Source organism: Ambystoma mexicanum, chromosome 3q (genome assembly GCF_040938575.1).
Source record: "Ambystoma mexicanum isolate Mex_15411 chromosome 3q, UKY_AmexF1_1, whole genome shotgun sequence".
NCBI classification, from domain to species: domain Eukaryota; kingdom Metazoa; phylum Chordata; class Amphibia; order Caudata; family Ambystomatidae; genus Ambystoma; species Ambystoma mexicanum.
Window position 1 is genome coordinate 58,753,016 of NC_090926.1, and position 26,804 is coordinate 58,779,819.

Here is a 26,804-nt window from a genome sequence, read left to right on the forward strand (position 1 = left end):
ATGCCTTCATGTTGTGCCACGGAATCTCGAGAGCATCCCCCAGAGAGGAGTCACTGAGATCGTTCCTTGATGCATAAAGAGGAAGTTTCCTGTTTGTGGCAGTCGCAAAAAGGGCCACTTCTGGAGTGCCCCATTGGCGAAAGATATTGGAGAGGACTTCCATATTCAGTTCCCACTCGTAGCTGGCCGCTGTCTGTCGGCTGAGTGAGTCTGCAGTCACATTGAGTTGCCCCGGAATGTGTATTGTCAGTAGCCAAATGCTCTGCTGGATGGCCCATTCCCAAACCTGAACGGCAAGGTCCACAAGGGGTGGTGACTTGGTACCACCCTGCTTGTTGCTATAAAACATAGCGAGTTGTCCATGTGGACACGGACCACCCGGTTCGTGATGGATGGTTGGAAAGCTTTCAGCGCCAGAAAAACAGCCAGGAGTTCCAAAAAATGTATATGAAACTGCCTGTCCTGTGGCGTCCATAGATAGAAAACCTGGAGATGATCCAGAGTTGCTCCCCACCCCAGAAAGAATTATTCCTTGGTAATCGTCACTTGTGGGCAGAGCTCCTGAAAGGAGGCCCCAACTGTAAGATTGTTGGCCGAGGACCACCATATTAGGTCCGCCATCATGCAGTATGGAACTGGAATCATCTTGGAATCAGATTCCAAAGCCTGATGCCAAGAGCTCTGAAGAACTATATGCGTACGCCTCATTTTGAGATGCGGAAGAGCAAGCACGTACAAGGCCATGAAGCCCAGAAGTCTCGAACCACCAAGCCGTCATGTGCTCTGACTGGATGAGGAGTTGATACGTGGCGAATAGATCCGTTATCCTGTCCGCTGTCAAACGCACCCTGGAGTCGATTGTGTTCCAACAGAAACCCAGGAAGATCAGGTCTTGGGAGACAGTCATGCAAGATGTCCGCCAATTCACCAACAGCCCAAGATGGAACAGGAGCTGGAGGAGAGACTGGAGATTGCTCAAAGCCATCAGAGGACAAGGGCTGTGCAGGAGCCAATCGTCCAAGTAGGGATATACATGAACACCCTGTAGCTGAAGGAAAGCTGCAATGACTGACATTTTCGTAAAGACGTGCTGAGCTGAGGCCAAACAGGGAGCACACGGAACTGGAAGTGTTCCCTTCCCAGCAAGAACCACAGATACTTTCGATGAGGTCTTCATATCAGGATTTGCATATACGCGTCCTGAAGGTCCACTACACTGAGCCAGTCGCTTTTTTTCGAAGAGGACTTTATTTGGCAGGGTGTGATCATCTTGAATTTCTCTTGGGGGAAGAGAGAGGTTGAGCTGGGAAAGGTTTAGGATGGTGCGCAGGCCAGCCTGGTTGGGTTTGGGCACCGTGAACAGTCGAGAGTAGAAGCCCTCCCCTTGCTCCTCGAGGGTGATCAGGTTCCACCTCCCTGAGGTCTAGAAGCTTCTGCACCTCGCCTCTGAGGGAGGGTGTCCCGATCTGTTGGAAGGGAGGGTTGAATGGTGGGGTAGGGGCAAGCAAAAGCCCACCTGAATGATGGACAAAACCCACTGGTTTTTGGTGATGGTCTGCCATGCCTCCAGATGAGACTAGATTCATCCTCACACCGGAGTCTCATGCGACCGACAAAAAATATCGTTTCGCAGATTTGTCGGCAGGGAGGCTACCTGCTCCTGGAGAGGAGGCTGATGGCCGAGAGAAAAACCGACCAAGTTGTTGTTTTAGATGGGTGCTGCCAACCGGAGGTTCAGTTCTGCGCGCCCGGCAGTCCTGAAACCCTCTGTAGCCAGAGAAGGATCGAGACTGAGACCCTGACCTCTGCGTATAAAGAGCCTTATCTGGGACCTTTGCCTGGACCGACAAAGATTTGGCGGTTTGGGTGCTCGCCTTAGTCTTTGTAAGTTCGTCATCCGTAGAGGAATGGAAACATTTCCTTGCCATCTAAGGGAAGGTCCAGAACTTTATCTTGCACCTCCTTCGAAAACTTGTCACATGGAGCCACGCTTGGCGGGAGGTGTCAATTCCCACCACCAAGCCTCGAGCCGAGGTATCCATATGGTGTGCCGCAGCTTCCTGGAGACTTTGTGCCAACACCCTGGCATCCAACAAACCGGCCTTGAAGTTGTCTAGCCTATCCGCAGGAATGCACGCCTGGTAATCGGCCAACTCCTTCCACAGCTTCATATTAGTTGCCTCCAGGATGTGCACGGTATTTGCTTGGCGAAGTTGCAGTGCTGCGTTGGCAAAGACTTTCTTGCCCAAGGAGTCCAGAATTTTGTCTTCCTTTGAGAGAATCTGGGCCGCAGCCGTAGAGGTCGCAGAGGCCAGCTTGGATTAGCGTGGCCTCAGCTATCGCTGTCGTGAAGGGAGCGGACAAGACTCCAAGGTATCTCCTCAGAGGTGTGAAGCTTGTAACGGGCGTCAATTCTCTTATTGATATGCAGCCCGGTGTGGGGGCTTGTCCCAGACCTTATGGGCCTCAGCCAAAACGTCCTTCTGGAGGAACAGGCCTGTACGCTTTTGTGGTGACAAGGTGAACGCTCTCGAATGCACCCCTTCCTGCGGAGCGGGGGCCTCGGCTACTGGAATGTCAGAGGGCCATCGTATACAGAACACGGTCATGGAATGCTCTGACAGAGCGGAGCTGCTCATCGCTATCGTGATCTGCTTGGGGGTCATCTGGAGCAGGCGGCTGGCCCGTCGCAGGTTTTAAAGTGCTATCCCGCTCCACTGGTGTCTTCTCTATGGAAAACAGCGGGGGTAGGGGAGGTATCGCTGGAGGCGGATTGATAGGAAGAGGTGCAGGAGCTGCTGAAGCCGCCGGGGTGGAAGGTGGAGCCGGAGTTTCCGGGTAGATTTCCTTGGAAAAAAACCACCCTTAAAGTACTCTTTTGTCGGATCAGAATGCATGAACCTCTAAAATTTGACCGAAAAATTCATCCTCTGAAGGTTTAGGCGGGCGCTGGAGTAGGCAGAGGCCTCATATGGGGCATACCCCCATCATATGGGGCATACCCCCACGAACGCAATGAGGATGGTTGCTAGGAAGGTCCACCACCAATCGGGTCTGCATAGACCAGCAGGGCAGAAGTAGGCGGAAGCGAGACAGTATGTGGCAGCGGCATCAGAGCCTGCTAGTTCTAAGAAGGGCGGAACAGATTTTTACTTTCCACCTGAGGTGAAAAAGGCTGCTCGGCCCCAAAATTAACATTCCCAGCACCCGCCGTCGAGAACGTAGGTGTAGGGGAAGAGTACAAAATGACTGCCGTGGACCATGAGGGTTGGGCCACCATTTGTCGATGCCTGAAGAGAACTCCGTCACATGCGTAGATGAGGCAATCGTCTCTGGTCAGGGGACTTAAATAACATCTTTGCCTTGACACAAGGATCCTTGGCAGAGCCCGGTACTGGGGGTCTCGGATGTTTACTTGAAATCCTGGAGGTGGCCCCAACAATAGCCTTCAGGGGAGGAACCTCGGCAGAGCTGGTAACAGAAGTTTCGGTGCATGACTGCCCTCTTTGCCCCCTCGACAGAACCGGTATCACCATGAGCGTGGGAAAGCTGAGGAATCAACTTTACAGACAAGACCTTAGGAACAGGTCAATCGGTTTTGTCAGTACAGACCTTGGCCTCAAAGAGGAGCCTCTGGTTTCGTCCCGGTATGTGTAGCTCCCGTGTGAGGGGCCTCAAGCCGTGGCTTGGTACAGAAAGCTCCAGAAACGGAGCCCTCGGAGCGAACCCCGGTGTCCAAAGCCACATATGAACTGGGCTGACATTTAGCACCTGACGGGTGAACCTTGAAACGTGTTCTGGACTTGGCAGGTCTGTCGTGGGAACCCTCAGAGAAAAATCTGGTACGCCTATTAGGCTTGCGAGGCACCTCCAGGAGAAATCCTTCTATTAGAGCTGCTCGAGCCCCTTCTGGAGTTCCCTGGCCGGGGGACCCTAAAAAGTAAGGAACTTACTGCGCATCTCTTCTTTTCATCGATGAAAAGCTGAAGATGAGGTGGAGGAACATGCTGAAAGACGTCCTCCCACCGAAGAAGACAGCATTGAGTGCCTGGACGGAAAGGGAATCTCAGTAGAAGCACGGACACCATTGGTGGTCTGCCCCGAGACACTCCAAGCAGAGAGCATTATGACCCTAGCGAAGCGATGTTTCCATGAAGAACAGGACATAATTCCCAGACGCTCCGGCATAGACTGAGGACTAAGCGACCGGAGAAGAGGACAACGGGAACACGAAAAAAATCTTCCCGGTGATGCAAGTGCGTCCAGCCCCGACCGCGTGGAGAAAAGGACTGAAGGGTGGTGCTCAGGAGGGAGGGGTTACGGCCTTGTGCGGTACCTCATGTAAAAAGAGGACTAACATTTTATTACAATCCCGTCCCGAAGGACGGAATGCCCCACAAGTATGGAGAGGACGGGACGTAGGAGTAAGAGGTTTGCCATGCACAATTGGAGATTGTTTTCCTTGTTTGTTTCTCCTCTCCATTAGACATAAAGACCTCTTGGTTTAAACTGGAAACGTCTTGATCAGCCACTTCTGTGGAACCGAGTCTTCCAAGTGTACTTGTCCCGTGACCACACTAGGAGGTGGCACGCATGTAATTACTGGTTCATTAATCCACCGACTTTTGTTCTGTGTTTAATCCATGAACGACATAGAACACCCCACTCCTGCTCCAGTGACTGGATCAGACATGCAGTGGGGTTTTGTTTTTGACCGTTCTTTCCATATTTCTTGGCTTGCCTGATGATTCTCCTTGCTGTATATGATAAACCACAGGCACACTTAATTAATGGGTTCAACTGGCACAACTGTGGTAGTAACAAGGGTGACCTGTGGTGGTGAAAAACCTCTGTGGGGGGGTAGCTGTAATGTCTGCAGTTGGTTTACATTGACCACTATTTTGTTAACTATACTTGCGCCTGATGTAGCAGTACCAAGGACTTTACTGCTTGTGTTAGAGTAGTGAATTTTAACCCTTGTGTTGAGCGGGTCAAGATTTGTTTGGTGTTAGTAAGTAAAGTAGTGAGCAGCTTCATAAGTCAGTCCAACATGGCAGCAGAATTAAGGCTGCTAGTCCTAGGCATGCCACGTGGTTGGCTCGTTAATGAGAGGTTAGGGGAAGCGATGAGGAAATCATCTTGATGTGGCCCAGGTTTGTAAAATAAAGCTGGAAAAGGATCAGTCATGTTTGTTGATAGATCCTGCATAGCCATGGTAGGGTGAATATCTGCGTGAATCTCCACTTGTTGCCAGTGACTACCACTTCCAGCAAAGGACATGATTTGGTAACCGCTTCTCGTGGCATATCAGTAAGGATGTCCAAGTGTGGTGAAGGATGAATGCCCACTTCTTTTATCTCATAGTCTGTGTAGCTTTCTCAAGTGTCAGTAGTGGTAGATACACCCAGTATGATGTTGGCATGTGTGGTATTTGGCTTCGGCTGGGGGACAGTGGTCCCTAATAGTGCTGGGGTACAGTGGTCCCTAATAGTGCCACAGTTACATTTTCATTTAATTTGGTTCCCAAACACGGCGCTGTTAGTTCAGCCATCCACTGCGAGCTGAGGTCTGTTAGGCAAGATTGTATGCAGTACCCATAGGGTGCACTGCAACAACTCTGACCTCCTGGCAGTAGTAACCCAACCTTTGCTATAAATCTGTACTACACAGGTTGGTAGTGTGGACGAGTAGCCAGGCTTATCTCAAGAGAAGTGTCAATGTGAGCTGTAGGGGAGTTAGAGGTACACAGTGACAAGTATTAAAGCAAACACTTGCACACAGGGTTTCTTGATAAAACCATTGTTAATTTATTTACCAGTCAGTTAATGTAAGCCGCCTTCAGAAGGGAGCATTGTAAAACACCACACAAATACTTAAAAATTACACAATCTCTTAGTTCAGAATCAGTAAATGCCCATTTGGGGTGGCATACAGCAGAGACCTACACCCACAGGTGACTTCAATTGCTACGGTGCTGTTGACATTAATGTATTCCTGTTGGCATTCAGAATTAGTTAAGAGCAAGTAAAAAAGGGAAAATATGATTAGAGCAAACAAGACACCACAAATATTTCTTAAGCAGGCAAATACGTTCAGATCCCCCAATAAGAGTAATTCAGTTAAAACAGGCAAAGCAAAAGTCAATAAGCAAGAGACTAGATGGGCTGAAGCACTTCTTTTTTTAAGGTAAGTAGAAAAGTCTTTGCACAAGGTTTTAGAAGTTGTTGAAGAAAAAGATGAATCAATGAAGGGCCACAAGCTATTAGACTTGTGACTAGTAGAAGATGCAAGCAACTCTACAGCAAGAGGTAAGTTCTCTTAGACTTTGTACACTACCTTTAAAATGAAGAAAAGATGCAGCAGATGACTCCTGTTCCTGTACAGTTCTGCAGAGCTCACTATTCCTGGGCCTCAGTCGTGGGGAAAAGAGGGAGGACGTCAGCAGTGGGGGGGGGGGGGGTTGGGTTTGACTACTGTACTGGGATGGCCAAAACTTGCAACTGGCAAACTTCACTTTTTGTGGCTGCGTTTCAGCTCCTCGCGTCTACCGACAATAGCAACACTGCGGTTCCTGGCTGTCGAGATTGGCTTTCCTTGCTTCTGGGGTCCCGCACTCTGTCGAGGGGGCCCAGGCTCGGTCAGTCCTGCTTCCTGGGAGTCCGGAGGATCTTCCTGGAGCTCTTGGTCACCTTAAGAGCAATGAACACAATCTGGTGTTCCTCTCATTGGCGTTTCGGTTTCCAGCAGCAACTCTATGGAAAGTCAACCAGCTCTGAGAGAATGTCCATCTGGCTTACTTTGGAGTTGATTGGTCCCACCAACTCAAGAGAAGAAGTCGTCCTTGCAGGGGCTTCTCTGTCGATAAGAATGGAGTTTCATCACAGCAGCTGGGCTTCACCGGGCAAACTAACGCTCCAGGAGTTGCAGCAGGCGTCCTCTTCAATTTCTTCTTCGGTTCCTTTGTTCAGTGGTCGACTCTCTTCCAAGCCAAAAGCCTTGCCTTTTATTCAGTTCTCTCCCATTCATTCCAGCCTAGCTGTCAATCACCCAGCAGGGTGGCTGTCCTTGCCGGACAGTCAGCTGGCCAATCAATACAGAGTGTATTTGGGTCTCCTGGGAGACTAAACACGGGGAGTTTCAGGCCCCTCCCTCACTGCCTGCCCTTCCCAGACACCCTGCAGCCAGAGGCGGGCTTCACTCATGAATTCCGCCAAAGGCAAAGTGAACACGGGGACCAAACCTAGTTTGGCGCGCATAGCAAATCTCAAGAAGGACCTTTCCACGAAGAAATGGCGAAAAAAGATGACCAGGGCCATTTTGACAAAAAATGGCACCCTTGGGTGCTTTACTGCAGCTGCGAAAGCGGCCCACGGTAAATGCACACCACGGTAGTTGAAGGTAAGCAACTCCCAGCCATTCAGTGAGGAAAGGGTGACATTAAAAATGTTACATGAGAAGCTAGACAAAGGGGATACTAGGTAACCCCGCCAGCACCCTATTGTAAGATGGTATGTGCTGGGTCTAGAAAGCTAAAAAAAATGTAAGTAAAGTCAATTTCACTTTACTGCTCTGGGAAACCGTTTATCCCAGAGAAGGTATTTAAACTTTGGGAAATCTGAAAGACTTCCTTGTGCCACTGCACTGAAGGTGCTGTGTGAAACCATGTAAAAGATGCCTATGGAGTTTGTCAGGCTCCATAACCAAAAGAAACACAAAGTTCAGAAATCACATTAAAATACATGAGAGAGTGGGAAGAAAAAGGGTCTCCCTCTCTCCAGGTAAAAAATCAAGTCCTCAAAATCCAGCAAAGTTGCTGTGGGTCTCAGAGGGGGAAGAAATTAACATATTTAGAGAATTCTCCCTAACATGTGGCAGATTTTTTTTTTTTTTTTTTTTTTTTACGGGTGGGGTGGGTTCTTACTGTGTAATGAGGCCAGTAGCAGCGTCACTCGTGATGTCTGACGTCGAGTGAAGACACAGAAGCACAATCACTCTGCAACACTCCACAGAGGCTCTGCGGGGCATGGTTGCTTTATGATAATCTGCCTCCTCCCTGGCAGACTCCGGTCTATTGCAGGGGTCTCAGCCCTCGCAGTATACAGTGCGTTCACCAAACACTGCAACACACTGCCATATGTATATTACAATTTCATTGTACTGATTGTACAGCCCTCTCTCCCTCCTAAGATATGCCTGGCTGCTCTGTCTATGCTACCCTGAACTCGGGTGGTACAGCCTTATACTAAGAGTGGAGTCTTGCACTGCTTCAGTTGAATGGTTCTACTAATTGTTGAACTTCAGAAAAACTGTCTATAAAGTCAGTACAAGTTAAATAATCGGCAAAAAGAAGAGTGTGCCATTCAAATCCATGAAGAGAAAGGTGCAAAAGATCACATCTTTCCTCAAGTACTTTTTTGACCTGATGGAGCTCCATATGTGTAACTCTTTTTTGCCAGTGTGGTGTATTTTATAGGGAAGTGTTGACTAATTGTACATTTTGTCAGCCTGTTACCCCTACCTACCCAATATGATAACCAGATACATAAAATGAAACGGCAAGGATTAGACTGATAACCCACTAACCATAACCTCTAATTTCTCTGTACTTCACACAAAAATCCACACAACCACTTCTCTCTCAGCAAACCGCATGCATTTCACCACACCAACACGCAATCAACCTATAAATCGTAACAGCACACGAGGACTCTCTTCGATCCGGTATTCGCACCCAAGCTCAGCGCACAGTGAAAACCGAACTGAAGCTGCCAACAGGACACCACCTCTCACTTTCCTAGGCCCTCTTCACCCACTAACCCACCCCTTTGTTTACAGATCCGCCTGAGCGCCTGGAGACCAACTCCGTTGGTGACGGTGCTCTATATAAATACCTTTAACATTAACTACCTGGGAGGTAAGCCTTGTCGCTCTGTCCACATTACATAAGGTTTAGCTTCCCTTTCCTGTCAGGTGGGTTGGCACCCCATAAGGTCAGTGGTTGTAGATCCTCATGGCATTATTTTTACAACCATCTATTAACCGCTACCAGTTTAGAAAGTCTGGGTTATTTGGTTGGAACCCTGTTTGTTTTTAAGATGAATGGTTTCAAACCCTTCACCAGATGTGAATAAAAACCTCACGTCCCCAATTTTGTCATGTGACCTGAAACCATCGCTTGTCATGCAATTCATATTCCCCTGCTGTTTGTCCTGTAGATATTCCCTCTCCTCTCTACCACACTTGCACTCACAAAACATTTTATAACTTCTTTCGTTATTACAGCTATGTATCGCGCTATCATACAAAGGATTCCTCACGCCACGTCGTCCTGGGCACACAGCAATTCAAACCGAATGAGTTTGCCAGCCAGATTAACCTGTGTGTGGAGAACACCTGGGGTATTCTGCGCTGCGTCATTGATGTCTGCATGAAGCTAGACGAAGGCAAATACCTGATACTGAAGGACCCCAATAAGGTAACTCAACAAAGTGGTTGTGGGCTTCATTGTACAGAGACGCAGGTGCCTGTTATGTAGGTTTTCCTAACTGGATAGCTGAAAAGGGTTGCAGGGGGGGGAGGGGGCGGTTTGGGCAATTGGCATCTTGCTGAAATTACTGATTTTCATTTCATTCATGGTAATATGAAGACTAAATGCTTGCAGTGTAACAGTAATCCCGACAAGACAGTTACCTCGTTTTTCTGGGGTACCCCTTGATCAAGTTTACAGTACACCTGGATCCCTTTTCACAAAGGTGTAAGTCTTTATCTTGGTTGGGAACTTTCAATGTGCAAGCCTGGCAGTTCTGAGCCTGAACATGACCTTGAGGTGTAATTGGAAAAACGAGAAGGCCTCTCCCAGAAACACATAGTAGGACATGTTTTCATATTGGCGTTGAGAAAGATTTGTAAACTGTTTAGTTTGTGATTGTTTATTTCCAAATGTGTCCAGCACCTCACTATGTCTATATTCAAATATGTTGTGACATACTTGTGCCATTTCCAAATCTCGAATGATTTTGATCTTGCAGTTTATAGTTGCATTGTTTTGTTTTAATTTTGTTGTGAGGAACATAAGATTTTATGGTCATGTGTTTAAGGGAGAAAGGGATGAGGAAAGGGTCACAAGGAGCCCATTTTATTTATTTTTACGGTCCACCTTTATAGCCCGGGACTTCGATAGTTCTTGACGCTTCTGTGGTGCATTGGTAATATAAATGACCAGTCTTGTGGGTGTTAAGCTGAGCCCTCCTGAGCATCAATGCAGTTGTGGATTGGGGGCGCAACCCCTTCCATTATGTGCTAGTCGTCATGCGCCTCACTGCAGCTGTTTAAGGGGGATGCTCAGAACCACCCTGTGGGAGCGTTCTGGGAAGACTACGTAGTCCGTAATTGATACCTGATCTAGCCAAACTGTAATGTGAGCTGAGCAGTCTTAAAATTTTATGGGGGTGGTGTGCAAGTACAGTACATTACCCATAAATGGTCAAGTGTTGGAGTTCATACCAAAGTGCTAAAATATACTAATTTTTGAGACATAGATTCTGTACCGTATCTGGCAGCCTTAAACTGTTCTGAGGCACACCTAGTCATTTTTACTGTCTCAATGCTGCACAAGGTAAGCACCACGTGTTATCCCTCTCTACCCACCTACATTCCATGATGACCTGCCCTCCCCCACTGGATCCTAGTTATTAATTTCACTGCAGTTCACGTCAGTACCTCACTGTGCTGATGCTCGGGTGGTCTCAGACCTACACTGGTCTCTATTCCATCATAGTGCAATTTGATTTTGATGTTTTACTTCTCTGCACCTTCCTCTTGCACTGCATCTATTTGCCTTTATTCACCTTACTACCCCTACTATCCTGCCCGTCCCTTCCCCCTCACCTCCATCCTCCCCTTTTTGTCGCAGCACTTGCACTTTCTGAAACGCCTTCAGGCCTAGTATGACAGACAACTGTCAAACACTGTCAGGCATGTATGTTAGTCTTGCTGTTCTACTTGTCTTTACCCTCCCCTCCCACGTACCCCCTCTCCTTTCTGTATGTTGAGCTCCTTCATTATTGAAACCACGGTTGGGTGCGTACAATCTTTTTTAAAAAAAAAAGTAAAATTATTTTCAATTCCATTGCATTATGTTGTACCCCTAAATGCATAGCAGATACTCATTCTGAATGTTCCAATGCCTTTAAGAATGTCAATTACCTTCAACTTTTACCTCACTTACCTGCTTTAGAGCACTTTGAAACGCTTGTTCAAGTGTATATGGGCTATATAAATGATGAATAAATAAAGCCGGTGTTAGGCAGAATTGCATGCAGTACCCTCTTGAGCCACTACACACAATTAGGACTACAGGTGTTGGCCAAACCAACCTTTGGTATACGTCTCCACCACATTTTGGTAGCGAGCGGAGCAGCCAGGCTTATCTCAAGAGTGAATGTGAGCAGTACAAGTAATTAGAGTACTTTCAATCACAGTGGTTCAAGTAGACACTTATACTCAACTTTTCTTGGTAAAACACTTATTAATGTATCATTTAGAAAACATTTCACTAGAAGGAGGCAACTTAATATTATATACCAATACACTTCAATACAAAACTCAAGATTTTGAGACCGTTTGAGCTACCCTGAAATGGGAGCCAAATGGTAGTTCAGTTACTTAGAAGTGAGTAAAAGGGATAAGGTAGGTAGAATAGATCACACACACTTATTAGACAGTGCAAATAGTCAGTTCACCAGAAGAGTTTGAATCGAATCCAAAAGATTACAACTCTCCAACAGCAACGCCTTCATACCTAGCACACCCACCCCTATTAGCAATACCTCCGGCTTTACATTCAAACCGGTTACTATACCCGAAATTAAAAAAATCATAGCATCCCTTAAACCATCTAATTGTAAAGGGGACAGCTGCCCCGCACAGATGATCAAAGACGCGGTGTGAGACCTCGCCCCATTAATATCCAAACTAGTAAACCTATCCTTCTCAACTAATTCTGTACCTAACAACCTAAAACAGTCTTGGGTTCTTCCTCTCCTAAAATAAAACAATCTCTCGACCCAGCCATTCCCAACAATTACAGGCCTATCACGACGGTCCCCTTCCTGCTAAAAATCCTCGACAGAGTTGCCTATCTGCAGATCCAGGATTACTTGGAGTCTAATCAACTGCTAGGCCTGCGTCAATCTGGCTTTCGCCCTCAACATGGAACGGAAACTGCCCTTGTTGATCTTAAAAGCCAGATTGATGACATAAAGTAAAAAACAAAGCAGCTATCCTACTCCTCCTAGAACTTTCAGCAGCCTTCAACCTGGTTGACCACAAAATACTCTGCAACCACTTTTCTTCTGCTGCCCACTTCTCCCCCCCCCCCCTGCTGTCATGTGGATACAATCCTTCCTAGCCAACAGAACCATGAGGGTTTTTTCATCTGTGGCTGCAGCTGACTCCGTCCCCATCACCTGTGGTGTCCCACAAGGGTCCTGCGTCTCCCCTACCCTCTAACATCTTTACGAAGCCCCTCTTCGATAAATTGGACCATCTGGGTGTCACCTACACCAACTATGCAGATGACACCCAGATACTCCTCACCATCTCTGGCAACTACAACACTCACGCCACATGGATTAACGAAATCTTCGCCATCATTCAGGCATGGATGGCCACACACAACCTCTGCCTGAATGATGAGAAGACTGAGCTTCTAGTCGGGTCCCCTAATAATCTACAGAAACTCAGCCCCGATTATTCGAACTTCACCATAGATGGCAACATCATCCCAGTTGTGAAAAACGTGAAAACGTTAGGCTTCTACCTTGACGCCAATACTAAGCTCACCAAACAAGTTAATATGACTGCCTCAGCCACCGCATACACGAGAAAACTAATCAGGGCCTGTAGACCGTTTCTATCTACAAACAGTTGCCTCATTCTGGCGAGGGCCCTCATACAATCAAAGCTTGACTACTGTAATAGCCTTTACCTTGGTGCCAACCAAGCTATAATTAAACTTCAGATCCTCCAAAATAATGCGCTGAGAGCAGCACTAAATATTCCCAAGAGAGAGCACATCTCCGACACAAGAATATCTTGCAAATGGTTATCCATTCAGCAAAAAATTGACCTAAAAACCCTTTGCCTCACCTACAAAGCCTTAAACCACCTAGCCCCCCAGTACCTGACCAACAAACTCACTCCTAAACCCAACACGAGTCACCAGATCATCCAATACCCTCAGCCTCATCGTGCCCAGATTCACTGCCAAGAGCAGGAGGCTCGAACTTCACTGTCCTCGCCCCTCAACTTTGGAACACCCTGCCACTGAATATTAAACTGGCCAAATCCTTCCAATTGTTCAGAAAACTAGTTATTAGCTGGCTTCTGGAGAAGGTAATCCTCAGACTAAGCTTAGTACTTATTGTATATATTGTACATATTCTGAAATGTTTCCTAATACCTGCCTGTACATACCATATATGGCATACTTCCGCCACAATTGTTTAACTGTTTGTATAATGTAACCTTGTAACTTTTCCTTTAAGCGCCCATTTACCCCTGGGTCTGGAGCGCTATACTAAATAAAATAAACAATTCAAGTCAATAGGCCAGGCCAAAGTCAAGTGTTCTGGATAGGAAAGCACAGTTCTGGTATCAAACGGTAAAGTCTTTGCAAAAGTTCTCAGAAGTAGTTTAGGCAAAAAAGAATCATATGTTGGGTCACAAGCTGATTAGGCCTGCAAGTTGGGAAAGTTTTACGAACTTTCACAGCGAGAGTGGCGTTCGCTCAATCGGGTTGGCACAGTACTTTAGTATGAAGAACAAAATGCAGCTGACTATGTTGGTTCCTGGCAATTCCTGCAGATCTCACTGTTCCTGAACCTCAGTCGTGGGGACATGAGGGAGGACGTCGGGACTCCTGCACTGCATGGGATCATCGAACAAAAAAGCAAACAAGATGGACTCACCTCAGATCCAGTAGCTGTAGCTTCAAGCGCACAAGCTGGTGTCCCTCTCCCTGGTTAATCCTAACCAGCCTTAAAAATGGTATCCAGGTGGCTTACGAGTTGATTAGTCCCACCAGCTCAAAGGAAGAAGTAGTCCTTAAAGGGGCTTCTCTGTCGAGATGAACTTGGCAATTCGGACCTGCAACAAGGTTTCACCGGGCAAGCCAACGGCCCAGGAGTTGTAGCAGCCGTCCTCTTCCAGCTCTTCTTTGGTTCTTTCGTTCCAGTGTTTATTAATTTGTATTGCGCACCGGCGCGCAAAAGTTACAAGGATATGCAAGGCTTAGAATACAAGAAGTTACACATGAGCAGAGATAGTACAGGCACAAAACAAGTATAAGTCAATAAATACACTGAAGAACATATACAGGTACAGTGTATAGATCAGTGAAAGCACTGAAGAGCATTCGAAAACCGGCAGGCTGAGTGTTAGCCGTGGCTAAGTTGGCTCGTCGGTATAGCAGGAGGAGGGCAAGCAGGCCTTAATAATCGGTAGACTTGAGCCAGTTGATGTAGTTAAGTCTAAAGTTAGATAGGATTGATCTTCTCTAATTGAAGGTGGCAGGGAGTTCCAGAGTTGGGACGCTTTGACGGAGAAGCTATAGCGACCAACCTTTGAAAGCTTAAATCTGGGTATGGTGAGGCAGTTTGTGTTCACCAGTCTCATGGGTATGATGGATGTTCTTCTGCAGAATCTATCCGTGAGATGCCTGGGGGGGGGGGGGGGGAATAGGTGGAGGCCATGGAGTTCACTTGTTTGGTAAAGGAGAGAGTGGACTCAAGGTAGAAACCAAGGGTCTTTACCCCCTTAGCCACTTTAATGAGGTTACCATTGATTATGAAGGATGAGTAATCTTGGCCTAGTTTGAGGTTGTTGGCGGCACCCAAGACGATGAGCTCAGTTTTATCATTCAGGCATAGACCGTGGGTCGCCATCCATGCCTGGATGATGAGGTACTCTATTCACCAAGGCCAAATCCTTAACGTAATCCCCAGAAAGTGGCAGGAGAATCTGAGTATCAATGCATAATTAGTGTAGGTGATACCAAGTTGCTCCAGGGGGTCAAAGTGGCTTAGTGAATATATTGTACAATGTAGGGGAGACACGGGAAACCTGGGGCACCCCGCAGGTGATGTGGATGGGGTCGTCTGCTGCTAAGGGGGAGAAGACCCTCATGGTCTTGTCACTTAAAGGCTCGTTCCAGACTATGGCCTCTTTGGAGAAGTGGGTGGCTGAGTCTAGGTGGCTGCATAAGACCTTGTGGTCCACGAGGTCAAATGCAGCCGAGAGGTCAAGCAGGAGAAGGAGGGCTGTTTTCCCCTTGTCTCAACTCATCGACTTGGGTCTTCAGGTCGATAAGGGCAGTCTCCGTTAAGTTGCAGATATTTTTGGATTTGAAGGTAAGCACCCATGTCAAGTATTTTTCACAGAAAGGGTACTGTCGTAATAGGACAGTAGTTGGTTGGTATAAGTGGGTCGAGGGTTTGCTTTTTTAGCAGTGGGAGCACCCATGATTGATTGTTTTGAGGTTGGTGGGGATGGTGCATGCAAATGAGACATTGATAAGGTTGGAGATAAAAGGGGCAAGTTCTCTTGCAGCATCCTTTATACGCTGGGCTGGGCAGAGTTCGCCCTGGCAATTAGAAGGCTTAAGTGAGAAAATAACTTACTACCTCAAGAATGGAGGTTTTGGTGAATTTGAAACGGGCAGGGGAGGAGTCAGATATTGTTTCCTTGGAGGGGGGGGGGTCAAGAGTAGTATTAGGCAGTGATAAGAGTTTAGGGATGCTTGTTATGGCTATTTTATTTTGGAGGGTAGTTACTTTATTGGAGAGTTCCTGTGGATGTCTGAGCACCAGATTTGGTCTTTGGGACAAATGTCTGTTATGGGAATAGGAGACTCTAATTCCTTTAGGATTGTGAACAATTCCTTAATGCTAGAGTTGGCGTGAGAGATACGTTTGTTGTAGGAATTACGTTTGGCCATGCAAATTTCCTTTTTTGACTGGGATGAGATTTCCGTTAATTTGATTCTAATAGCTTCTGAAGTGAGTGATCTCCGGGAGATTTTGCAGTCCTTTGTCGCAGATTCTTTAACTGTGGGGTGAACCACTTGTTCAGGTGGGATCTGGGCTTGCTTGGTATAAGTTTGACTGGGGCAATAATATCAAGCGAAGTTAGCATGATTTTGTTGTACTCATTAACAAGCGTTTCTGGATCTAAATTGTCTTGGCGAGTTGAGGTTAGGGAGAATAGCGGGGATAAGTTTGTGCACCGTAATATTTTATTTTGTTCTCGTTAGGCAAGGTGGGGCTATGGGGGCAACTGGGTGGAGTGGTCTGTAGTCGTAAGTGCAAAAGACAGGAGGAAGTGGTCCGTCCAGAGTTTGGGGGAGATGGAGGTGATGTTGGCAGTGCAGTTGTAATCAGCCACCCAGTTAAGGGTTCTCCCTTTGTTATGAGTAGGTACGCTGATTATTTGGGTATGGCTAAGTTCAGACAGGATGTTGGCAGCGGATGTGGCATGTTTATCTAGTGGGCCATTGAAACCCAAGTTGAAGTCTCCTAAAAGTAGTAATTGTGAGGTGGTTTTAAGATTATAGATTATGTATAGATGTCCTCCTCAAAAGTCCCGTTGGGGCTTCTATAGATCAGGTGAATAGTAAGTGTCTGGGAGTTGACTAATGGAAGTTTAGCTCTGAGGACTTCACAGGATTGAGTAACTTGGGTTGGAGTGAGTCTGGATTTGGAGATGTTGGCAATGCCTCTGCCTCGTGCCGTATCTCTGTCCTGTCTATTGTGTAGCCGTTGGGGACAGCTAACGAGAGCATAGGTCCTGCCTCTTTGTGCAACCATGACTCTGTAATGGTGAGAAAGTCAAGGTTTTCTGCCAGCACCAAGTTGGCGATGTTTGTGGCATTAGCGACCAGGGACCTAGCGTTTATTAATGCTCCTTTGAGAGGGTGGTAGAGGAGGGCTGTGGCGGGGGTGAACGTGGTGGTAGAAACTACTTTCTTAGGCAGTATGGTGCTTGGTGGTGATATGGACATGGCCTATTGAGAATGGGGTTAGCATTTCTAGCGTTTTGGCTGATAGGGATGTTGGTTTTCTTGTTGGCCAGGGGCAGAGATCTGGCAAGGGGTTCAAAAGGTTTCGTTAATCTAGGTCTGAGTCTGGAATTTCTAGAACCCGTTACACGGATTGCTTGGGAATAAGCTTGAGGTGGATTGTGTAGTAATGGATATGACGACAGACGATATATCCAAGTCAAACTTAAAGGGACTCGGGGGAGGTGGCGTGGGAGGGGGGGCGCATTTGGGGATTCCCTAGCAAAGCACTAGTAGGTTAAGTATAAGTAGTATGCTAAGGTGCAGAGGTTATGGACTGAGGTGACTATGCTGCGATAAAGATTTCAGTTGTAGCTACAATGGGGATGGCAAGTATGGTCAGAGGTCTAAGCAAACTGTGACCAGATATCGCTTGCCTTACTTATCAGAGAGGGGCACAGGTAATTATACTTTGTGAAAATCATACAATAGGCAGTAATCTACAGATACTGCACAGGTAATTTCATAGGTATGACAGTTTGCTGGGCGTCTGAGGTCGGCTGCAGGCAGGTTGAGGTAACAATCCAGTTTATAGGCAGAGAAAACAGGCTCTTACCGGGTCCCTGCGCAGGAGCTGGATGCTAGGGTGAGGAAGTTCAAGTCTGGTTGGGGGGACCAATGCCTTGGAATGAATATTGGGCATAGTTTGGCCCTGGCCTCTGGACAGGTGCCTTATACGCGGTGCCTTAGGGAAAGGTGCCGGCTTCTACCTACCGGTCACCTGGTGGGCCGAAAAAGGGTTGCAGGCACCATCAGTGGTGCGGATGGCTGATCCAAGATGGTGGCATTCGGCAAGGCACGCACAGCACCATTAGTAAGAATCAAAGTTTGCACATAAAGTATGCACTTATGTAGCAATAGATCCAACGCTGCTGTAGGGTTACAGAAATACCAATGCTAATCCTGTATGAATCGTCTAAGAATTAAGTAGCAAAATTATGTTAATTGCTGGTGAAGCGTAGGATTAAAGATTTCTTTCGGTAATGGGCCCCACAGTGGTCGACTTGGCGTCCAGTCCAAGTGACTTGCCTTTTAAACATTTATCTCCCTTTCATTCCAGCCTAGCTGCCACTCAGCCAGCTGGGTGGCTGTCCTTGCCGGACAGTCAGCCAGCCAATCACACGAGAGTGCATGTGCGTCTCCTAGGAGACTAAGCACAGGGAGTTTCGGGCAACTCTCTCCCTTTCTGCCCACCCCATACACCAGAGTCAGTCTTCAGCCCTGAAGCCTGCCAAAGGCATATGGACAAAGGGACCAAACCTGGTTTGGCGCGCAGAGACAAACACTAGAAGGACCTTTCCAAAAAGAAATGGCGAAAAAGACTGGCACCTGTTTAAACAAAGGGGCTTAAGGCGCCATCTTTTTTTTTTTTTAATAACATATTTTATTTATTTTATAAACGTAAACATATACATACAAGTTAATAACAAGTCATCGCTCGGGCATACAGGCAATCACTAAGCATAGCTCTTCATGCACATTGCAAGTTTCAGAGTTTTAGGTCCTTCATGAAATGGGTTACTAGGCGTCCAAATTATACATTGTGCAGATGAGTCTTCGCAGGACTCCAAACGTTTATCAAGTCTATTCATGGGTTCGCAGATCCCTACGTGTCTTCCCATTTTTGCCAGATCTTGCGTGCTTTCCCTGTCAAGTCTATTCATGAGTTCGCAGAGCCCTACGTGTCTTCCCATTTTTGCCAGATCTTGCGTGCTTTCCCTGGGCACCCTCTGGTAGTGTATATTCTCATTTCCATTTGCACACAGATATCCACGTCTGTTATCCATTGGTCACATTGAGGGGATAAGGGTGAGCCCCACAATTGGGCCAGATTCCTCTTTATGAGTCCCGTGGTTGTTGCCAGCATGAGTTTCTCATATCGGAGGATGTCTAGGTCGTCATCCATCCCTAGTAATAGCAATTTGGGGTCCATGGGTATTCGTCGGCCGATGACTGCCGATAACCTGTCACAACATTTCTGCCAGAAAATTTGGATTCGTGGGCATTCCCACAAGATGTGAAAAAAGGTCCCCCTCGCCTGTTGGCACCTTAGACAGTTGGGATCAGTTGCTCTCCCCCATTGATGTAAAGCTTCTCTCGGATAGTATACCCTGTGTAGAATTTTGAGTTGGATCAATCTGATTCTAGCCGAGATGGCAATTTCCCTCGGATACATGAGTGCTTTGATCCATTCTTCCGGTTGTATTGGTCCCACATCTCTTTCCCATTTTGCTTTCAGATCTGTAAGTTCCGTTGTGGCGAAAGAGGCTATTGCATTGTACATTGTGGAGGTTATTTTATTATCGATACGATCTACCACGATGTTTCTCTCAATTGGTGTGCAATCTGGAATGTTCGGTGGGTCGATCTCACATGTGATAAGTGCGTGATGTATTTGTCTGTAATGGAAGTGTTCTGTGGGGGGTAGGTTGAATTTGTCCTGCAGGGTCTGGAATGGTATTATTGCTCCATCTTGTATTATGTCTGCTAGCCTTGTTATCCCAGCTGATTCCCAGGTCGCCCATTTTGGGATTTTACTTAGCTCCGGCAGACGTTTGTTACGCCATAGGGGCTGTGCCAGCGTGAGTTTCCCATCCCATCCCAGGTGCTTGTGTGCATCTAGCCATATTTGCGTTCTATGTGCTCTAATCGTGTTGGGGATCATGCGTACCCTACTATTGTAGAGGGTCTCTAATGGGGTGAGCCCGGCACTCATCTGGCTATCCGCTTTAATATGTGGTAGTTCAGGGTTGTTATGCAGGATATCATTTATCACCGGCATCTGGGCTGCCCAATAATATGTTTGTAGGTGGGGCAGTCCTATACCTCCTTCCCATGCGGAACGTTGTAGGGTTTTGAGCGCGATCCGTGGATGCCCTCCACCCCAGAGGAGCTTTCTGAGAGTCTCATCTATTTTTAGGAATTCTATCTTGGGTACATACAGTGGGGCGTTTTGGAGGATGTACACGAATCGTGGCAGAGTGAGCATTTTAAACATTGCCGCCCTTCCTAGCAGGGTGAGGGGTAGGGTCATCCAGTGTTTCACATCATTCGCGAATCTATCTCTGATTGGATGGAGATTTTGGGGAACATATTGCGTGAGGTCCGTCACAACCTGTACCCCAAGATATCTGAAATGCTCGGTTTCTACTCTATATGGGCAATTGTGTAGAGCTGTCGTATCAGTTCCTTGGATCGGAAAAAGGATGGATTTGTTATAGTTTACCCGTAGACCACTAAATGCTCCGTATCTATTTAGTATTTGGGTGACGATGGGGTATGATACTAGTGGATCACTCATGTAGATCAGTAAATCGTCGGCATAGAGGGAAACCCTATCCTCCCAATCTCGGGCCCACCGGAACCCCTTCCACAACTGTGATTCTCTCAGCATTATTGCCAGGGGCTCGATTGCCAGTGCAAATAGCATTGCCGAAAGGGGACAGCCCTGCCTGGTCCCTTTACCCAGGTTAATACTACGTGATGTCCACCCGTTTACCCTTATCTCAGCTGTCGGTGTGTTGTAGAGCAGCTTGACCCAGCCTATGAATTGCTCACCCAACCCCATTTTACCCATAATGCTCCACAAGGCCTCCCAGTGGACTGAATCGAAGGCTTTTTCGAAATCAATCGCGAGGAGTGCTAGTGCATCCCGCAGCGATGGAGACTTCTCAATGGCGGCATGTAGCCTGTGGATATTCATTCGTGTGGATCTCCGTGGCATAAAGCCACATTGGTCTGGATGGATAAGGGTGTGTATGACTGTCTGGAGCCTGTTAGCCAGTGTCTTGGCCAGTATCTTAGCTTCTATGTTTATAAGTGAGATCGGCCTGTAGGAGCTGCATATGTTTGCTGGTTTGCCTTCCTTATGTATCACCACTATAGTGGCCTTTCTCAGATCCGGGGGCAGAATTCCTTTACCTTTGGCATATAGGAACATTTTATGCATCTGTGGTACTATGTGCTCATTGCCGATCTTTTTCCAAGCTTCCACTGGGAAGCCGTTAGGCCCTGGGGTTTTCCCATTTTGGAGTTGGGATAGGGCTGTCGACAGTTCTTCCTCTGTAATCTCTGTTTCCAAACTCGCTCTTTGCGTATCGCTTAGGTGTGGAATGGTGAGTGTGTCCAGGATGCTGGGATCCAGTGCAGTCGTCGGGGGAGCGTACAATGCCTCATAGTACTCTGCAAAGGTTTCAGCAATGCTTGAGTCGGTATAGGTCTGTTCTGCATTCCTGGTAGTGATACATCTTATCTGGTGTTGACCCTCCTCTCTTTTTTCCAGCCACGCCAGCATTTTGCCGGCCTTGTCTCCAGTCTCGTATAGCCTGGTACGCATTGTCCTGTGTGCCTGTTTCGCACAGGTAAGTGTGACATCATGCAGCTTCTTTTGTGTCGCTTGTAGGGCTCTGTTGTCATCTGATGCGCCTGTGTTTATATATCGCACTTCAGCGTTTCTGACCTCTGTTTCAGCGTCTTCAACCTCCTTCCTGTGCGCTTTTTTGTGTGCAGCAGTCCAGCTCAGTACTACCCCTCTCAGGGTTGCTTTGTACGCCTCCCATATGGTTCCTAGGTCCTCTATCGAGTCCTGGTTTGTTTCGAAATATGAGACAGTGGCTTCCTGCATCTTTTCTACTAACTCTTTGAACCCTAAATAATACGAGTTCAGGCGCCAAGTCAGTGGAGGCCTGGGTCGTTCTGTTTCGAGTAGGATCTTCAGCGGTGAGTGGTCCGAGATCCCCCTGGGCTGGAGTGTTGCCTCCGTTACTTTATGTATGTCTACACCAGGGAGGAAGAAGTAGTCTAGTCTAGACAACGATGCATGCGCGCCTGAATGGAAAGAGTATTGTTTCTCCATCTGGTGCAGATCCCTCCATGCATCCTTCAGTCCCAATGCTGTGGCAAAGATGGCTAATTTCGTCGGTATCATCGGATTTCTCCCCCTGATATGTGTACGATCTAGATTAATGTCCATTACATCATTGAAGTCTCCACCTACAACTAGTATATCCGCGGTGTTGTTGGCTATGATCGGTGTGATGTCGTCGAGTAAGGTATTTGTGAGCGCCGGGGGAGCATAGACCGCCAGTATGGCAATGGTTTGATTCCATAGCGTTCCATTTATGTGGACAAATCTCCCTCCGGTGTCCTGGGTTATGTTGGATATCTCTATAGGGATTCTTTTGTGTATTAATATAAGCACACCTCTCGAGCCCATCGAGAAACCTGCATGTATTGCTGTACGGTATTTGGTTCTTTTGAAAAATTGGCATCTTGTGCCGGCCAAATGTGTCTCAGTAAGCAGTATTAGGTCCGGGTTATTTCGATTCAGGTATTGTGTTACTAGTCTTCTCTTGATACTGCTTCCCAGGCCATTGACATTCCATGTCATGATGTTAAGTTTTTTGGTGTCTGTCCCTTTCGCACTCATTTCTTATCTTGTTCGTATGTCTGTGCCATTGGTAGCAGTTTAGACGAGAGGAGTCCTGCTCTATCGGTGTTTGGACTGCCCTGTTGTCTTCCCATTTCAGCGTGCTTGTCTAAGCCGTGCTTTCCTTGTTGCCAGCATAGAACGTGAACAAATCCCAACTTACCCCCCTCCCTATACTCCTTCCCCAACTGAAGCATCTGTCGCCCACACAACCAAACTTAATCAAACCGTTGAACTTGGGGTATCTCTTGTCACTGTGGCGGTGGAGGTGCCGTAGTGAAGAGTCCGTAACTTGCTTAGGCCGCCGTGGGTTGGTGGTACCACGGCGGGTGATTGCAGGGTCTGTTCTATACCGATTGCAATCGGGGGGGTGGCTTGCGTGATGTGTCTTAACGCAGCCGCCAGCCGTTCTGAGTAGTGTTCTTTCCTGCTCGTGCCTCCGTATGTTTGTCGGTTGTGTTTAGGCGTCGGCATTCTGTGCTATTTCTTCCATCGGTTGCTGTGGCGGCTCATTTGGTGGCCTGTTTGGTCGGGGTCTATTTCTACGGTTTTCCTGTCTTCTCCATGGGCCCCATTCACCTTCTAGGTTGCGTTCTGCCCAGCTCCATGCCTCTCTTGGATCAGTGAAATGCACAGTAGTGCCCTTATGAAAGATTTTTAGCTGGGCTGGGAATAGCAGACCATATTTCACATTCAGCCCTTGTAATCTCTTTTTGAGAGTGTCAAAGGATTGCCTTGCTCTTTGTACCTCTTTGGTGAAGTCGGGGAAGAAGGCTATCCTGGAGCCGTTATAGGTCATGGCTCCATTCGTCCTTGCCATGTGGAGTATCGCGTCGCGATCTCTGTAATTTAGGATCTTGGCTATTATCGCTCGTGGCGGTGCTCCGGGAGTTGGTCTGCCAGTTGGTATCCGGTGTGCCCGTTCAATTGAGAAGAAGTTTGAGAGAGATTTAGGAGCGAATAAATCGGCGAGCCATTGTTCGAGGAACAGCTCCATGCTGGGTCCTTCTTCTTTCTCTGGCAGGCCGAGGATGCGGATATTATTTCTTCTCGATCGGCCCTCTCCCTCTTCCACCCTCTCCTCCAGTAGTTTAATGCGACCTAGTGCTGCATTCATTTGCTGGCCCATGCCTCTCACATTGTCTTCTGCCACTGATATGCGCGCCTCCGCCTCCCCTGTACGAGATGATAATTTCTGCAGGTCATGGCGCAGCAGAGAGACCTCCGTACAGATGCTATCCATTTTGACTTCCATGGCAGATCGAGAATTGGAGATAGCATTCATCACGTCCCTAAGGGATATGTCGGCCTCAGGGTCTGGTGATTCATCGGTTCTATTCTGGGCCGTGGAAGATGTCGGGGCAGGCGTTGTGTATTGTTCCATTGTGTTCTGGGTTCCAGTTCTTCTAAGCCTATCTTTGCCCATGTCCGGTGTGTGGGGGGGTGCTGCTCTTGTGTTTCCCCCCGTTATTCTTGGCAGAGGTCGGGGAAGCGTAGGCGGGCTGGCGGACGGTAAGCCCGGGGTGCCGTTTGCTAAGTTTCGGTGTCTCAGGATCGCGTCTCCCCTCCTCCCCTTCCTCCTTACCGGCTCCGCCGTATACCGCTCACCAGGCTTCGTTCGGCACCGCAGCGGCCGTTGCTGCTGTCGAAGGATCGGAGCGCCCGCTCTGCTTGGTCTGTCGTGCTGGTCCCGCAAAGTCCGTTGTTGTTGCAGGCCTCGGCGAAGCCGGGGGTCATTCCGATAGATGGGCGTCCCAGCAAGGACCGCGGGGAGTGGGGGGGGTCAGCACTGATAGCTTGGGCGGCTGAGTCCCCCAGCGATGGTTGGCGTCGAGTCTGCTGGATGGGCCCCTCCCAATTTCAGACGAGTTTCTTTCGATTTCCACGAGAGGCAGCGCCTGTGGGTCTAGATTGTGTCTCTGTCGGCCATTTTGATTTCCGTTTGGCGCCGATTGCTTCTCCTTCTAAATGCCGATATCTCGGGATTGGCGCTTCGGAATCAGCTCCAGTTGCAGATATCGTTCCTACTAGGGTTCCGCCACCCTGTAGGAACCTTTTTTGGGGCTGGATTAGCCCAAATTCGCAGGATATTGCAGGATGTAGCTGGCGGCTTCGGGAGCTCTACGGGCTCACGTCTTCATCGGTCGCCAGTTGGCCTTAAGGCGCCATCTTGAAAAACATGGCTCCCGTTTTCAGAGCTTGTGTTTCAGAGCACAGCAAGGGAGGGGGAACAGGGGAGAACAAAACGATCTTACTAGGCCCAATGACGTTGAGAAAGCGCAAGTGCATGGGGTAGGGGAAAAGTTTAGTTTAATATTTGTAATGTGCACCAGATCCAGGTGCAGCAGGGCGCAGGAGAAAAGTATATGTTCAACTTAGTTACATGGCCAACAGGCCGGCATATAAAATCACATCAATATGTACAAAGTAACATTACATAGTTGCAAGCGGGTGCACTGAGGTTACAGGTGCATGAAATACAGTACATTACAAGGTTAAGTGACATAGGATAAAGACGGAACATAGGGAAGGCGTTGGACTAAGTTTTATTTGTCGTTATCTTTTAGCCAGTTGATCAGGGTCTGTCTAAATTTGATAAATGACTGGGGGGGCTCTAATGTCTGAAGGAAGGGAGTTCCATAGTTGTGCAGCCTTGACTGGGAATCTGTCCCCCAATGGTGGATAGTCTAAATCTAGGAACTTGGAGGCAGTTGGAGTTAGCAATTCTCGTTGGTCTGGAGGATGTTTTTTTGCAAATTCTGTTTCTAAGGTAAGGTGGTGCATTATTATTGAGGCACTTGTGGGCAAGGGAGGCAGTCTTGAGTTTGATTTTGTCCAAAGTAGATAACCATTTGTATTCTCTTCTAGTGGATGAGATATGTTCACTTCTATTAATCTTCAATGCAGCTCTTAGGGCATTATTCTGTAGGACCTGTATTTTGTGGATCGTTTGTTTGTTCGCTACGATGTAGAGTGCATTACAATAATCCAGTTTGGAAAGTATGAGGGCTCTAGCCAACGTGAGGCAACTGTCTGTGGAAAGGAATTGTTTACTGGCTCTGAGTTTGCACGTGTATGCAGTAGCCGATGCGAGGGAGTTAACTTGTTTAGTGAAATTCATAGTGGCGGCTAGATAGAAGCCTAGGGTCTTCGCTTCCTTTGCTACTTTATTACCATCAATAGTGAAGTTGGCATAATCTGGGCTAAATTTGGCTAAAAGTCAGGGTGCCTAGAATGATGAGCTCAGTTTTGTCGTCGTTCAGGCATAAACCGTGAGTGGCCATCCACGCCTGAACGATACTGTAGATTCTATTCACCAGAGCCAGGTCGACAACGTAATCTCCTGAAAGCGGAAGGAGGATTTGGGCATCGTCTGCATAGTTGGTATAGACGATACCCAAATGGTCCATTTCATCAAAGATGGGCTTGGTGAATACGTTGTAGAGTGTGGGTGACGCACAGGATCCCTGTGGAACGCCGCAGGTTATGGGTATGGGGTCTGCTCATGCCGATGGGGAGAAGAGACTCATGGTCCGGTCACTCAGAAAAGACTCAATCCAGGTTATGGCCTCCTTGGAGAAATGGGCTGTGGAATCAAGGTGACTACAAAGGACTTTGTGGTCGACTAGGTTGAATGCAGCCGAGAGGTCTAGAAGGAGGAGTAGTGCTGCTTGGCCTTTATCTCTAAACTCATCTATTTGCGCCTTAAGGTCAATTAAGGCCGTTTCAGTGCCATGTTGAGGGCGGAACCCCTATTGACGAGACCCTAGTAGATTAGCTTCGAGGAAGTTTTGTATCTGGATATATGCCACTTTATCTAAAATCTTTAGAAGAAATGGCACGGTCGTAATGGGTCTGAAGTTCGTAGGAATGGCAGGGTCAAAGGTTTGCTTTTTCAGTAATGGCAGAACCCAAGATTCTTTCAGATTGTTGGGGGCAATACCAGTGGTGAATGACGAGTTAATAAGTTTAGTTATGAAAGGACAGAGTTCTCTTGCGGCGTCCTTGATCAGTTGCGCCGGGCATTGGTCTCCTTTGCAATTGGATGGTTTAAGTCCCAGTATGACCTTCGCCACCTCAATGGTCGAGACTTTTGAGAAACTGAACCGAGTTTCTTGTTTGAGATGAGGTGTGGCAGCTATGCTCTGAGACATTTGAGGTACTAGAGAAGCTTTCTTGGGGGCAATTTTAGTTTGTAGTACGGTTGGCTACTTTGTTTGTTAGGGCATGTTGGATACTGGAACACCACTTTTTGTCTTT

The 26,804-nt window shown here is 47.5% G+C and overlaps 1 protein-coding gene across 5 annotated transcripts in view; it reads left to right on the forward strand.

Moving 5' to 3' along the window:
• The window catches only part of EIF3D (eukaryotic translation initiation factor 3 subunit D), a 202,473-nt gene that overhangs the window by 138,114 nt on the left and 37,555 nt on the right, over positions 1-26,804 (forward strand). For all 5 annotated transcript variants that reach the window (XM_069653086.1, XM_069653081.1, XM_069653084.1 and 2 more), the window contains one exon: positions 9,283-9,475. In XM_069653086.1, the coding sequence (XP_069509187.1) occupies positions 9,283-9,475 (193 nt within the window). The remainder of the gene's footprint in view (positions 1-9,282; positions 9,476-26,804) is intronic.